The 14,827-nt window shown below is 41.2% G+C and overlaps 1 protein-coding gene across 1 annotated transcript in view; it reads left to right on the top strand.

Moving 5' to 3' along the window:
* Positions 1-14,827, top strand: part of COL19A1 (collagen type XIX alpha 1 chain) — a 183,709-nt gene that overhangs the window by 140,014 nt on the left and 28,868 nt on the right. The window contains exons 24-34 of the mRNA XM_033054946.1: positions 752-805; positions 3,335-3,424; positions 4,143-4,187; positions 4,296-4,373; positions 5,273-5,308; positions 5,411-5,464; positions 5,556-5,609; positions 7,850-7,891; positions 8,932-8,985; positions 9,817-9,870; positions 14,362-14,415. Of these exons, the coding sequence (XP_032910837.1) occupies positions 752-805; positions 3,335-3,424; positions 4,143-4,187; positions 4,296-4,373; positions 5,273-5,308; positions 5,411-5,464; positions 5,556-5,609; positions 7,850-7,891; positions 8,932-8,985; positions 9,817-9,870; positions 14,362-14,415 (615 nt within the window). The remainder of the gene's footprint in view (positions 1-751; positions 806-3,334; positions 3,425-4,142; positions 4,188-4,295; positions 4,374-5,272; positions 5,309-5,410; positions 5,465-5,555; positions 5,610-7,849; positions 7,892-8,931; positions 8,986-9,816; positions 9,871-14,361; positions 14,416-14,827) is intronic.

The following is a 14,827-nucleotide window of genomic DNA, read 5'->3' as shown; positions in this document are numbered from 1 at the left end:
AACATTGAAGGGTCATGGAAAAAGTTTCCTGCATTTGTTGCAGTATAGTGAGAGAACTCAATTAAGCCTTACTTAGTTTTTAAATAGTTTCTATTTCGATTTTAATCTATTTCATTTATCTTCATTTCTCTGTATTTATAAAAATCCTTCTTGAAAAGGACAAGAGAAAATACTGAAGTTAAAATCAAAATGTGAAAAATGAGACTATTTAGACAGAAGAAAGGCTGGAACATACTTTTATTTACTGAAAATGTTTAACTGTCCATTGCATATCTAAAACATTTAAAGGGATTTGTTGGATTAACTAATGTGAAAGAGTAGGAATTCATTGAGGCTTTTAAGATACTACTTTGAATAATAAAGTGCAGGAAATCATGCAGCCCTCCATGGGCAAAAAAAGATGAGACACTTACTTAAAATTCAAGTTTTTTGTGCTATTGCCTTCCTTGAAAAAACAGTTGATTTTCAAGTCTTGGAATTACTTTGAAACAGAAGAAATAAACCTTTTGGTCTCTGCCATTCTCCCCTGATAGGGTCCATAAATAAATCTTGCGTATTACATTTTAATTTACAGAATAATGATTTATGCATTTAATTAAGGAAGCATTCAATAACTTCTAGTCTTTGACAATTGGGGTCAATACTAATGCACAGTAGATATTCCAGTATAAACTAATTTTCATCTATATTTTTATATAAGCATTAAGAGAATAGCTATAAAAATGTACAGTTATATTTTTATTAATTCCAGGGCTTACCAGGAGATCCTGGGGTACCAGGAAACCCAGGAATTAAAGGAGAGAAGGTATGTTTTAAGTGTTTTAAATTAAACATGATATGTTAAAGCATTTTAAATTTTCTCTGCAAGAGTAACCTTCTGTTCTTCTGTAGTGCAGCTGTGTGGCTGCTGTAAGAAGTGATTTCAAAATGTACCAGCAGCAACCCCTTGTGTTATGGAGAAGAAACATCTCTGCATTTGGAGATGGTTCAGGCCAGTTTGGCAACCCAGTTGCTCTTTAGATAAATAATTTAAGTAATATTTCAAAGAGGCTGGACTGTGCCCTTACATTAAATCTGTGCTGTGCAAAAATGTCAGTTCAGGTCCTGACTACAGAACAGCCTTTTCAGTGCAGTGTCCTATCCAGACTAATGTGTAAAATCCCACTTCACAGTCAGACATATTCATCTTGGCAGAGCTCTGGGGCAGCTACACTGGCTCAAATGTGAGCCAAGGCTGGATCTTCTTAGGACATCGTATTTTGCTGTGTAGAAATCCCATAGTTAGAAGAAGGTGAAAAGAGAGGATATACAAGTGTGCTCTGAGCTATGTGATGTGTTATTTATACATTGTGGTATTTATACATTGTGGGGTACAAGGGAAACAAACAAACTCCAGTCTGAAGAAGTGAGCTGAGAGCTGACAGAAAGGCAAAAATAAAAAAACTGGAACAGGGCCAAAAATGTACTCACCATGCAAAATGGGAAGTGGTGGATTGAAACAGCACCCTATGGGCCTGCCTGCTTCCCAAATACCCTGCAGAGCTGGCCTGTAGGGTGCTGTTTCAGTTGGTGCCCAACGTGGGGCGCCAACTGAAACAGTACCCTGTGCCTCGCCTGCTCCCCAATTACCTTTCAGAGCTGGCCTGGGATGCTGTTTCATGTAGAACAGAAAGATATTAGAGGCTCTTTATCCCCATTTTCGACTTTTAAAGTTAATAAATCTCCAATTTCATTCCAAAATAAAACCGAATTCATATCTGCCAAATTAAGATCTGATTTTTCTACAGACAGCCACCTAGCAAACCTATCAAGTTCTCTGTTAATAATAATCACATTTGCAATTTTTAAAAGTTCTCTAATTTGTGAAGCCACGCTCTGTTGCAAAGTAGATTGCCTTGTACCCATATTTTTCACAGCAATTTACTCTAATATCTCACTACAAAGCACAGTTAAAACACAGTAAGAGAAGGCTGCTAGCTGCCGGCAAAACTGGCACCTCCCCCACAGAGAATCACAGGCTGCAGCAAAAGCGGCGCCTCTCTTTGAAATCAGCTGTCTGGCGTGATACTGTACACACGGCAGAAACTGTTTCAAGGTGGCCCTGCTACCCCCACCAGTGTCTCCGGCTGCATACAGCTCCAAACCCCCAGGGAGGACGCTGTGCAGCCCAGCTCCTGGCACCTCGATGCTACAGAGAAAGCACTTCAAAATCCCCCTCCCCACGGAGGAAAATTTATACTTACCACTCTCTGCGAAGTACCGAGGAGCTGAAGAACTGTACTTTGTAATCTGTTCTGAAATCTGCTCACCCTTGGGCTGGATGAGTTGTAGATTCCCCCCCCCTGTAAGCTAGACCTGCTAGAAAGCAAGTTTCGCCCACAGGGTAGTTGGCTTCCCGTCGGCTTCCTAACCCTTCTAAGGGTCACAGCCTCTCACGTGGGTTTTAATTTAAAAAAAAAACACGTTCCAGGCGCCAACTGAAACAGCCTCGCCTGCTCCCCAAATACCTTCAGAGCTGGCCTGGGATGCTGTTTCATGTAGAACAGAAAGATATTAGAGGCTCTTTATCCCAGGGTTGGTATCCTGTTTTATTCTTAGGCTTCCATGTGGTCTGAGCGGGAGAGCAGGATAAAGAGAGAGAGTCCACACGTGGGCTCAGGGTTTTTCTCTGGGTCAGGAAAGGGGAGGGGTCAGCCTTGGCCTCTGGCCAATCCCATCGCAGGGGTCAGTCCATTGGTCTTGCGGGGATTACAGGGCTAAAGGGACATACCATCCTTAAAGCAGTAGGGTATTGGGTTACAACAGTAGATTCAGAAAGAATCACAGAGGATGTTACAGGAGCCTGCAAAAGACAAGAGGACAGCATAAAAAAGGGCACAATTTTACTGCATAAGCAGCAGGAGTTTAGAGATATGGAGCAAGAGACACTGCATGTATTGAAATAAGGAACAGAGGTGTAAAGAGGAATACACTGAAAACCCCAGGTTTAGCACTAGTGGTTGATAGCTGGGGAGAGACAGCTGTTGTTCCAGCTGTTGCTATGAATTAGTTGGCAGGGTTTAATGACGACCTGCATATTAGGAGCCTGGGGAGCAAGAAATGTAGATCAGATGCATTGCAAGCATGGAAAACCAAGAGAATACTAGTTATTTTTAATGGTTACATGATCCATGTCTCCAATTCCTTAACTTTTTGAAGGAAAATATGAGGGGGTTTTCCTTCTCTTTATCTTCTCAAAGTACTGTCACTTTCTATGATAAACTTGATAATATTTTAAGCTTTTCATGGGGGAAAATTCTGACATTTCTTTAAGTGATTCAGATTTATTTTGTAGGGTGACCCTGGTGGAATTATGGGACCCCCTGGACATCCAGGTCCAAAAGGTGATATGGGGCCTCCTGGACCAAGTCTGCCTGGAACACCAGTAAGTTCATAATCTGAAAAGACTTTCCTGACTTTATTTTCTACAAGGGCAACTGGGAAAGAATTCTCACTGTGCAATAAGAGAAATCACAGAAGGGTTTGTGTTGGAAGATACCTTAAAGATCGTCTAATTCCAGCCCCCACTATGGGCAGAGACATCTCCCACTAGAGCAGGTTGCTCAAAGCCCCATCCAGCCTGGTCTTGAACACTTTCAGGGATGGGGCATCCACAACTTACCTCAGCAATCTGTTCCAGTGCCACCACCCTCACAGTAAAGAATTTCTTCCTAATACTTAATCTGAATTTAGTCACTTCATGTTGAAAGCCACAAAGGAAGTGTTTTTATTGTAATTTCCAAATCGAAATATATTTTACAAAATATAATATATTATATATAATATATTATATATAATATAATATAAATATAAATATATTAAATAATATAATATAAATATTATAATAATAATATAATATAAATATAATATGATATATAATATATTTTACAAAATATAAACAAAAATATAGTCTAGAAATAGTGTAAGTATCACAAATAATCGTAGTGACACTGGCACATGTAAGGAAGACATGTAAATTTGTCATAGTTTATCTCTAAGGACTGGCTAATTTTGGTCCTTAAATTCATCTAGTGTCTTGAATTTCAAAACATAATTTGGTTTTTTTCTTGGTTTTTTCGTGTTTTGTTTTGGGTTTCTTTTAGGGTCCCACTGGTGTTCCTGGAAACCCAGGTCCAAGGGGGCCAAAGGTATGCAAAATACACTATTTCTGTTTCTAAAAATATTTTTTTAAAAATATAATATGGTAGTTTACATTTTCAGAGCTGTTGTGATGGAAAGCCTTGTACCTTTCACAGGGAGAAAGAGGACTACCTGGTGTACAGGGAGCACCTGGGGAGATGGGGCCCCCTGGAATAGGCATTCAGGGATCACCAGTAAGTAAACCAACACCCAGAATTTGGGCTTCTCACTGTTCATCACTCAGCAACTGCAATAGGCAAACAAAGCATAATAAAAAGCTATGAACTCCCTTCTAGCCCCATGAACTCCCTTCTGACTCTCAACTCTCAGTTTGCTTCAAGGCTTGCTGTGGAGTTTAAATTCAAACATGAAGCAAGTTGACACAGACATCTAAAGCATTCATAGTAAATAACTTGTACAGCAATAACAACTTCAGTTATTCAGCTTGTTTCCCAAGTTACTTTATTTTTAATGCCTTTAAATAAAGCCACCTACAGTGTCTTCAGAGTATTCAGTAAAAAAAATTGCTGATGTCGATGGTGTACCTGGCAGGTGGTTCATGTTATTACAGGAGTTTTACTCCAGTGGCTGAGGCAATCTCTCTTCAGTCGACCAATGTGTATCATACAATTCAGTCTGTGGACAGTGCTCTGGTATTAAGGGAACATGTTTGTGAAAGGTGACTAAACTTTTCACCCTGAGTGTCTCAATCTAAAATAATAATACTTAAAGATAACTTTTTCAGTTACATTATTTTCAAAGCTGAAGTTTTAAAATTACCCATTTATATCTAAATTATCTGTTTTATTCAACTGCTCAATTAGCTTTTTTTAAATTATTCTTCTTGCTAAATACCAAGTTTCATCACAGATCATTAATTTTTTGGAAATGCTTGCCATTAAAAATGAGCATTTGCAAAGTCTTGAGGTCTCTAACTTTGGCAAAATTACATTTGGATTAAAAGCCAAACCTTAAAACAAGTCTTTCTCTAAGTGAAAACTGCACAAATATCTCACATTCAGCAATTTTTAATTAAGTTCATCTCCCTTATCCCAGAAAGTGTAACTACTGATTGTTTGGAGTTTTCTTACAGGGTCCTGTAGGTCCAACTGGATCAGCAGGTGTACAGGTAGAGTATAAGTTTTCTCTTTAATACAAAAAGCATTAATTTAGTTTAAGAATTTTGCATGAAAGGTATTCTTATATCCTAAATGACCTTTCATGCTCTTAGGGCCCTCGGGGACCTCCAGGATTACCAGGAGCTCCAGGTACCCCTGGTGTTAATGTAAGTGACAGTTTTATATGTATACAAAAAAAAAAAGTCATGTGTACCTCATCAGTGATTTAAGGCCATCAAGTTTTACATTTGTTTCTAGGGCACTCCAGGAAGAGATGGGAAGCCAGGACTACCAGGCCCTCCAGGAGATCCTGTACGTATAGGGGGAAAGGTTTTGCATTTGCTTTGGTGCAAATACTTAAAATTTAGACTTGCATACCAAATCTAGAAGAAGCAGTGATATGAAGATAAAGTAGAAGTACTTGGGAAAGACAGGAAAACAGCCATGTTATGTACCTTGGCCTTAGTAAAACCGAGACTATCTCCATGATGTTTTTTTAAACAAGAAAAAATGCTTAGAATCAGTTACCATGGAGTTAATTCTTATAAAAAATCATGGCTCTGAGTGTCTCTCAGCAGATCATTGTCAAACTTGGAAAGAGAGGTCTCTCCCATGCTCAGTTCTTGTCAGTGATTTAATTTGATTTGGGTAAGTAGATAAAACTCTGAAACTGGAGTGGGAAAGATTGCATGTTTTTTGAAGATGTAATCAAAATTCAGAGGCTGAAGTCAAGATTTAACTCGAGACAGATGAGGATAAAGTGCTTAGTAAGGAAAACCAAAATCCCTAAGTAGAGTAAGTCTGGAAGGCACAGCACATTGTAAACTAAATGTAAGAAAATACTTGATGCTGCTATTAAATAGACAGGTCTAGATGGTAAAACTCACAAAAAGGATAATTATTGCCTTTTACTTTCTTGAAACACTCTTCTCTTTGGAAAGAACATTTTTTCAAGGAGGATGTAGCAAGCAGGAGTGAATCTGGAGATTTAAGGCCATTCTAACACTTTCAAAATCCCAGCATAAATCATACACTTATTCAGAGATCAACACACAGATTTATGGCTCTAGAGAATGTGTTTGCAGTCAGGCTGGACTTGTCTTACACAAGAGCAGAGGAGCTGTGTGGCACAAACACAACCAGCTTGCTCTTGTATGTGTGTGCCCTGTGCAGCTGGGGTTAGTGCCTTTCACACTGAGCGTTTGGGGGTCTGGGCCATACACTGATAGAGCAGCTAAAATAAGAACATAAGAGGACTAGAAAAGAGGAGAGACTGGGGAAGTTGCATTTCTAGTCCAGGAGGAAGACCAACAGGTGGCATGGTAATAGCCTGCCTAGCTGACAAATGTCACGAGAAGGGTGAGAAGTCAGGCCATGTTTTTGTTTTCAAGTCCTGTCACAAGTTTTTAAGAGCAGCTGATCCTATCTATGTACAGTTTACCTCTGTGCAGAGGATGGACTTCACACCTTGCATAACTACATCCTTAAGCTGTGCTAGCTAGTGTTGTCTCACCCTAAAAAACATCTCAGCATTCTTTCAAAGGGGATTATGCCACCCTATAGATGGTGTACTCCTGATTATATTTCACATTAATTGTATTCAGCAGAGCATCTCTTGAGCTGATCTCTGACACTCATTGTTATTAACAGGCAGTTTTTAAAATATTCTTTAAAAAACGTGCCTATGTTTTATTTTTCTTCTTCAAGATGGAAAGAATTGAAACAGGCTGAACAAAAACAGTTACCTTATTTTGAATATGTTTAATTCTATAGTCTGGCCAGGATGATTTTAGATTTAGCAACTGGCAGAAGAAATGAGAATTAGTAATTGGAGTGTCTGTTTGTAAATGAAGCTGATGATAACCTGTAAAATGTGTTTTTTACAGGGAGTCTTTAAATATAAATTAAAAGACAAGTCTTGGAAATCTAGGATGTGCTTCAGTACAGTATAGATCCACTGATTGATTTCTAGATGGGTCAGATTTAGTATGGTAGCAATTCAGCAGTGGCACCAAGGAGTTACACACTAATTATTAATGTTTAAAGGCAAGAAAAAAATATTACGTATGTTGCTCGTATTGCTGCAGCTGGATTATTTCCCTTATCTGAGCAAATTTACTGAAGTTAGCTTTGGCATCCCTAGAATTTGTGCTACAGTTGACAGTAGAGGCAAAGCCTAGGAGAAAGGAGGAGGAAAACAATTGAATATAATCAGGTGAGAATACAAGATGTTACAGTAACATTAAGCTGGTGCTGATGTTTTACAAAAACAACAATATTAGTATGTTCAGGAGTTATGCTGTTGTCGTGGTTTGAGAAATTGCATTGGATTTGTAGTGAAGAATTACAACTGATAGGTTGGATAGACTGTGATATTTAACTAGATCTCAAAACCTGGGGTTTTTTTTGAGTTTTCATTAAAAACTGGCTTCAGCCAACGTATATAAAATCAGCTCTATATGTGACAATATAATGTTTAGAAGTGATGAAAACATATCAGGATTAGTAGTGCTTTGTAAAACATTAAGTGCAGATGCCTTTTTTAATTTCAGGTTGCACTTCCACTTGTGGGAGACATGGGTGCTATACTGAAGGTAAATTTTTCAGAGATTAAATGTCTTTTTTTGCTATGAACACATGAACTTGAGATCTTATATAGGTTCAGTTCTGACTTACAGGGCTAGCCTAAAACAGTATCATGATTTTTGTTGATTTTTGTTTTCTTTTTAAAAATACTCAAGAAAAGTATTTTATAGAAATTTAGCAAAACAGTGATTGAACAGCATGTGAGATAGTAGCCAGCAAGTGCCTATTCAGCACATCCAGCCCTCAGTATGAATTGCTGCAAATATACCCTGCTCTCCACTTCATTTTTTAGCATTAATTTCAGTAATATACCAAATGGGGAAAATAGTCCAGGATTTCTAAGACATTATTTTGAAAAATAATGAAATTTGGAGTGCTCTGCAATATTCTGAAATGAAAATTGTGCTCGGGAGTATTTCAATATGAAAAGAACACATCATTTCTACTGTCCTTTATTAATACATGTACTTAGGCTTTATTGACTCCCTCACTTCCAAGTCTGATTTATTTTAGGTCTTTCTTTCTGTTTGTAATTGTACTGTCTTTCTGCTGTACATGCTGTTGTCAGAGCTCTCTCTCTTGCTGTTTCTTTATGCTTCATTCTTCATTTCTTGGTATTTTGTGGTTAGCTCTTCTGTATGACTTCAATTTAGCTTGCAAATGCTTCTCTCAGCAATGCAGGGGTCATTTAATTTTAAATAACTATAGATTTGAAGCTGGAGAGAGTAACAAGTAGCCTTCATCCCTAATTAATCCTTAAAAGGAAGTGCTCAAACCTAAACACAGGCGTGTCTGGGACTATCCAAAATAAAGCTAAAAATGTGTTAGTACGATTTGAGTGGGCAGTGTGAGAGATGGGGCGGAAAACAAGGAAGTCTCTCTGAACCAAATATATGGTTTAGAAGAGAGCAAGCACTGAAGAGAAGGCTTTGGGGTAAAATCAAGGGCTGGTCAGAAAGGCACAAGAAGTGTGCACAGATCAGTCTGCACTATCAGACCTATGTCTTAAAAATATTTATTTGTCGCTTTGTTTCCTGTCTGCTCGCAGGGTGATCCTGGTTCAAGAGGTCCTCCAGGCATTCCTGGTAGAGAAGGACCAAAAGTAAGTTTTGAAGAGTGTACTTCTCATTGCTTTGTTTCTTGTTCAAAGCAAAAGGCCAGATTCTTACCTTCGCAAGAGTTGATTTATTTGTCTGATCTGTATCCCTGTGGCATCAAGCAGCCTAAAGGTTCAAATGATTTTTACATTTCAGGCCTCTTCATGTGTCAGTTTGCCTTTTCTCTAGGCTGAGTGAGCAAAATAGCCTGAGTTGGGTCCCAGGCCTGGATGGCTTTTCTGTGCTAAGCCTCCATTAAAGCTGGCTCAGATCTGACTGGCCAGCAGTGCTTTGCTCTCTATAGAGTCATTTTAGGTGAGTCAGTCACACAAGAATCCCACAGTGAAGAGGCAAACTTCCCATGTCTCCATCAAGTGTGCAGCACAGCTGGACCACCCTGTGCTGTGCACCCTGTCCCCATGGGAGGAACACAACCATTTCCCTGGGACTTGAAGTTTCACTGGCATCAATCAAAATCCTGCTTTACTGGAATCGATTAAATCAGATTATTTATAGATACCTCCTATCAGTGAGACTAATTCCATGGAAGTGAACTTTTTCCATTTCAGCAAGCTCTTTGGTGTTCATATCTCCATCTTAAGGTCTTTTGGGTATTTTACCTCCTAGGTACAAACCTCTCATTTCCTTTCACCTTGCTGGGAGGCATCTTTGAAAGCTTTCAGATAGTTTTGAGCCTTTGCTTTATGTTGTAGTCACTATGGCTGTAAGGGCATCATGCTAGCATATATTAAATATGGGTCATAAAATACCCTACAGAGCATGGAATTCATTGTTCTCTAATGGAAAATATTTGTTTGTATGTTATGTTTTCACAGGGAAGCAAAGGTGAACGTGGATTTCCTGGGCTTGCAGGAGAAAAGGGTGATGAGGTAAAATGACTTCATTTCTAAGTGGTAGCATTATCTGAACCTGAGTAAAGACCTAGACTGAAAATGAAATGCACAGAAAGTTATTTAGTTCTTTAGAACTGCAGAAAAAGTAATGAAGTGCTATAAATAGCCCTTGATTCTGATTTTTCAACAGGATTCAGTGTTATTATTCAATTAAATGCCATCTATTTGATTTTTGTCTGTGAATTTTTGCGCATTTGTAAATTTTAAAACCTCACATACATTTGCATGCTGATTTTTAAAGATATTGGATACAGCAATAAATGGGTTAATGCCAAATATTTTCAGAAAATACTTCATGTCTATAACATATTTGCTTTCATTTTGTTCATTCCCCTTTAGAATTCACTTTTGAAAACTTTCCATTAAGCAAATAATCTGATGGGGACAGTAATAGTGGCAACTACTATTAAGTGTAAACTGAAAAATATTTGAATAGGTTGAATTGGAAATATTTACAATATTTCACATATTACATTTTTTGAGTTATTTTATGTCTTTATGGAGAAGGGAAAAAGGCCAAATGACTTGTGGTGCCAAATCTAAAATAGCTGCTATAGCTTTCATTTTGAATATTTGCAGTTAACCTTTCAAGACCAATATCAGTGCAAAAAAAAAACAAACGACAAAACATCACCACAACAGAAGTGATTAAGCAATTTGATCTGGATAAATAAATTAATTTCTTAGTGGCTTTAGCCAACTAAGGAGTTAAAATAACTAGCCCATTGAAGTAACATTGAAACTCCAAAATACTTAACTGAGATTAAACACATACTACTCTCTCAAATTAAGATTGTTGGTTACAAGACCCAGCACCTGGAAAAAAACAAAAGGAATTTAGAGTGTATTGATTGAGGGGTTGCAATTCTTTATAAACATTTCACATTTCTTCACCACTAAGGCCATGGTGTCTTAAGAATTTTGAAAGAGTAGTAGAATGAGAGAATAGCTTTCAAAAAAACTGTGCTCATCAGGACCCATGGCTTACAAAAATAAACAGTTATATGAGGAAAAATTTATGCAGTTCCTGCTACTGTTTTGCCCCAGAATTCAGCATGTTTTCAGCCTAAAGTATCATGCTTATTTTTTTTTCTTTGATTTTACATGATATTAAACCTTTGCTCTTTATAGAAGCAGGTACCTCCTGAGATGGAATTCAGAGCATGTTCCCTAAAAGAACGGGGTAGCCATAAGCAAATTTCATTCAGAATTCTATTTTAAAAATAAATGGGAAAGTAACACATACTCTGTGTGCCGTATAGGATACCTCTGCCAGTGAACCCCAGGACGATGAGGCATTAGCAAAAAGTTTTGACAATTCAAATACTGTTAAACAGCTGAGACATACAGTAGTTTCACGAATACAAGCCGCACGGATTATAAGCCGCACCCCCGGTGCCTCGACAATGTTGCTGTCTTTGTCAATAGATAAGCCGCACCCCGAATATTAGCCGCACTTTCGTTCGTCGCGAGAATCCGTGCGCAGCTTTCACAAATTGGCCAATTAGTAAGAGGATCGCGGCATAGCGGGCTTTACTGGCTCGGGGCGGGGCCAGGAAGGCTCGGCCCGCTCATGGTTGCCGACGGGGCCGGGTGGCCCAGCTCAGCGCCACGGCTCGGCGGGGCTGGCCGGGTGGTGCTGCCGCCGCCGCCGGGCTCGCTGGCCCCCCTCTCCCGTCAGCACCGCCCCGCTGCCGCGTTCGCTCGCCCGGCTGGCAGGGCTGCTGCCGCCGGGCTCGCCGCCCGCCCCGCTGCCGCTTTCACTCGCCCCGCTGCCGCTTTCGCTCGCCCTGCGCCGCGCCTCGCGAGCGCCGCGCTTTCGCTCGCGGCGGCGGCGGTTCGCTCGCGGCGGCGGCGCTTCGCTCGCGGCGGCGGCGGTCCGCTCGCGGCGGCGGCGGTCCGCTCGCGGTGGCGGCGCTTCGCTCGCGGCGGCGGCGGTTCCGCTCGCGGCGGCGGCGGTTCGCTCGCGGCGGCGGCGGCGGTTCGCTCGCGGCGGCGGCGCTTCGCTCGCGGCGGCGGCGGTTCGCTCGCGGCGGCGGCGCTTCGCTCGCGGCGGCGGCGGTTCCGCTCGCGGCGGCGGCGGTCCGCTCGCGGCGGCGGCGCTTCGCTCGCGGCGGCGGCGCTTCCGCTCGCGGCGGCGGCGCTTCGCTCGCGGCGGCGGCGGTTCCGCTCGCGGCGGCGGCGGTCCGCTCGCGGCGGCAGCGCTTCGCTCGCGGCGGCGGCGGTTCCGCTCGCGGCGGCGGCGGTTCGCGAGCGGCGGCGGCGCTTCCGCGAGCGGCGGCGGCGCTTCGCGAGCGCCGCTTTCGCTCGCCCCGCCGGCAGGGCTGCCGCCGCCGCCACCAGGCTCGCCGGTCGCCCCCTCCCGTCTGCACCGCCGCCGCGTTTCCTCGCCCTGGCCGGCACTGCAGGCCCCCGCACCGCCGGGCTCCCCCACGCTGCTGGCCCCGATTATGCTGGGCTTCCCCCGCTGCCAGGCAGCCCCACCCGCCGGCCTTCCTGCTTCTGCCATGCTCCCCTGCACTGCTAGCCCCAGTTGTCCCGGGCTCCCCCGCCCTGCTGGCTCAGGCTCTGCCGCCCCCCCTGCCCCGCCCTGCTGGCTCAGGCTCTGCCGCCCGCCCCCACACTGCTGGCCCCGCCTCTGCCAGGCTTTCCCACCTCTGCCGGGGCCGGCCGGGCTCCAGCTTGGCTTGGGGCTGCCGCGGGCTCTCACTTCCGTGTTGGCAGCTTTTAGAATTTTGTTAATAGATTAGCCGCCCCGGAATATTAGCCGCACTTCCGGGTTTCCACCAAAATTTTGGTCAAATTGGTGCGGCTTGTATTCGTGAAATTACTGTAAATAAGATATTGCAGGGAATTAGGAAGGTAATAAGGTAACAACAAGTTTATGACTGGCATATTTTTAAAGGAGTCTAGAGAAAATTCATTTTCTGTTTTTTATTAATGCTCTGTTAATAAGTTAGTCATTCGTATGTTTTTTCAGCATTTGAGCTGCCTCATTGACCTGCCTTAGCGCTGATATTTTCAATGCTTTGCGGCATTTTGATTATGACATGGTGAGAGTGCAAGCAAATCTTTTTCAGAAACATGTATCAAAACATTTTGAAAGTAACTTTTTTTCCAGATTTTAAAATTTTTGTTTTTATTCTTTTGTTGGAATGGGAAGAAATGGGAAGAAGGATAGAGAAGCCCACCTGAAGCCCTTTGAAATATGCTCATTAACTTCCATATGCGTTCCAGTCGCCCTTTAATCTTTGTTGAACTTATCTTCATTTTCAAAGCACTTCTTTTTTTCAGGGGAGAGATTTTTTAATATCAGTAGTAAGAATTACAGACAGTGTTCCTTTGGTTTCATATTAATTTTTCATGTGAATGTACCATCGGAGTGAAGGAGTTCAAAAGGAACAGAGAGCATATCAGCAGTTACCTTGCGACTCTGAAAAGCTGCAGAGGTGGATCAATGTCCTATGTGTGTAGGAGCAAGAAAGAAAAATCAATGTCTCTCCATCTCTACATTTTTGCTGATTTATTTCTCTCTGAAGTTTTTCCCTCAGTCTCTTCCTCAGAGCACCTATTTCAGGGTTCCTGACCTCTGTGACTTTGTAGGCTACCTTGTTAGCCATTCCTTATTAAACACTGCATTTTAAATGAGAACTATTCCTTTTCTGTGGGGATTTTTCTTGTCAGAGAATGGGCAGATGAAATTATTCACTGCTTGGAATAATCTATTTATCTTTGTGGATTATAGGGAGAACCAAGAGCGTTAACTTTCATTAGTGCATGACTTTTATATGTCTAAGATTGCACCTAAGCCTGGTGTGGCAGAGAAAGGTGCTCAATGACATAGAGTTTTGAATCAAATCCGACCTCTATCCACTGCAGTGAGTTGCACAGCTGCATGTTTAGTAAGTGGATACTAGAGTACATTGATTTTCAGACAATCAAATAGAATACAAGCAGGAAAATAGATCATTCGATACTATGTAAAATGTCATGTTCAATTACCAAAAAGCCAAATCAAAAATGAGGCAGAAAGTATCACTTCATTTAGATAGCATCAGGTAATATTGAGAAGCCTGAGTAAATGTCTTCTCACTGAAGAAAAAATAAAAAACTTTTAATAAAAGAAAATAGAAAATTAATCTCTTAGGAAAAGCTTGACATCTGTTCTTACCTGCACAACTGAACACAAAAGTATTTACAAAATATAGGCTAAAAATGTGAAAGGTTGAAGGACAAGTGGTGTTTATCACTCAAGCAAGAAGTTGCCTCTTGTGTGGTTCAATGATAACCTGGTTCTCTTCCCTACCTGGTGGGGTGGATATTTTTTAGACATTGTTAAAAGTAATGCCTACATTTTAGAAGAAATTACTCTGTAATACAGGTATAGTACTGCTGGACATGCTGAATATAAGTATTTTTGAAGTATAAGTGTGAGAGGAACCAGACATGTGCTCTTTTAATTTCCAGGGTCTTCAAGGTGCTCCTGGACTGCCAGGTATTCCAGGACCCAGTGGCCCATCCGTAAGTGTGTGGTATCACCTGTGACCTAATTTATTTCTGTAGGGGTTGCTGTAACTGCCTGGTTTCTAGCCCTTTCTTCTATCTTTTAGGAGAGTAATAGAAAAATCTTACACATCCTGGCTCTAGTAAAGTAAACTATACTGCTGTTGATGTTACTGAAAATACCATAATTGTCTAGACTCAGTGTTTATGGGACTTAAATAGATTTGAAATTTTGACATTACTAGACAATCTGTGAGGTTACATGATTTATGATGTGCAAACTTGCAGTGAATTATGTATTTTTACCCAAGTTAGAATCATGTTAGTAATAAAATCTAAAAATAATTCCAGCTAGTCATTCTGGAAAAAAAAAACTAGTGTCAAAACAAAGTAATTATTTGGTTCCACAATTCAAAACCAAAGAATGAAA

Source organism: Catharus ustulatus, chromosome 3 (genome assembly GCF_009819885.2).
Source record: "Catharus ustulatus isolate bCatUst1 chromosome 3, bCatUst1.pri.v2, whole genome shotgun sequence".
NCBI lineage: Eukaryota > Metazoa > Chordata > Aves > Passeriformes > Turdidae > Catharus > Catharus ustulatus.
The sequence above is the reverse complement of the archived record's forward strand: the minus strand, read 5'-3'. Positions and strand labels throughout refer to the sequence as shown.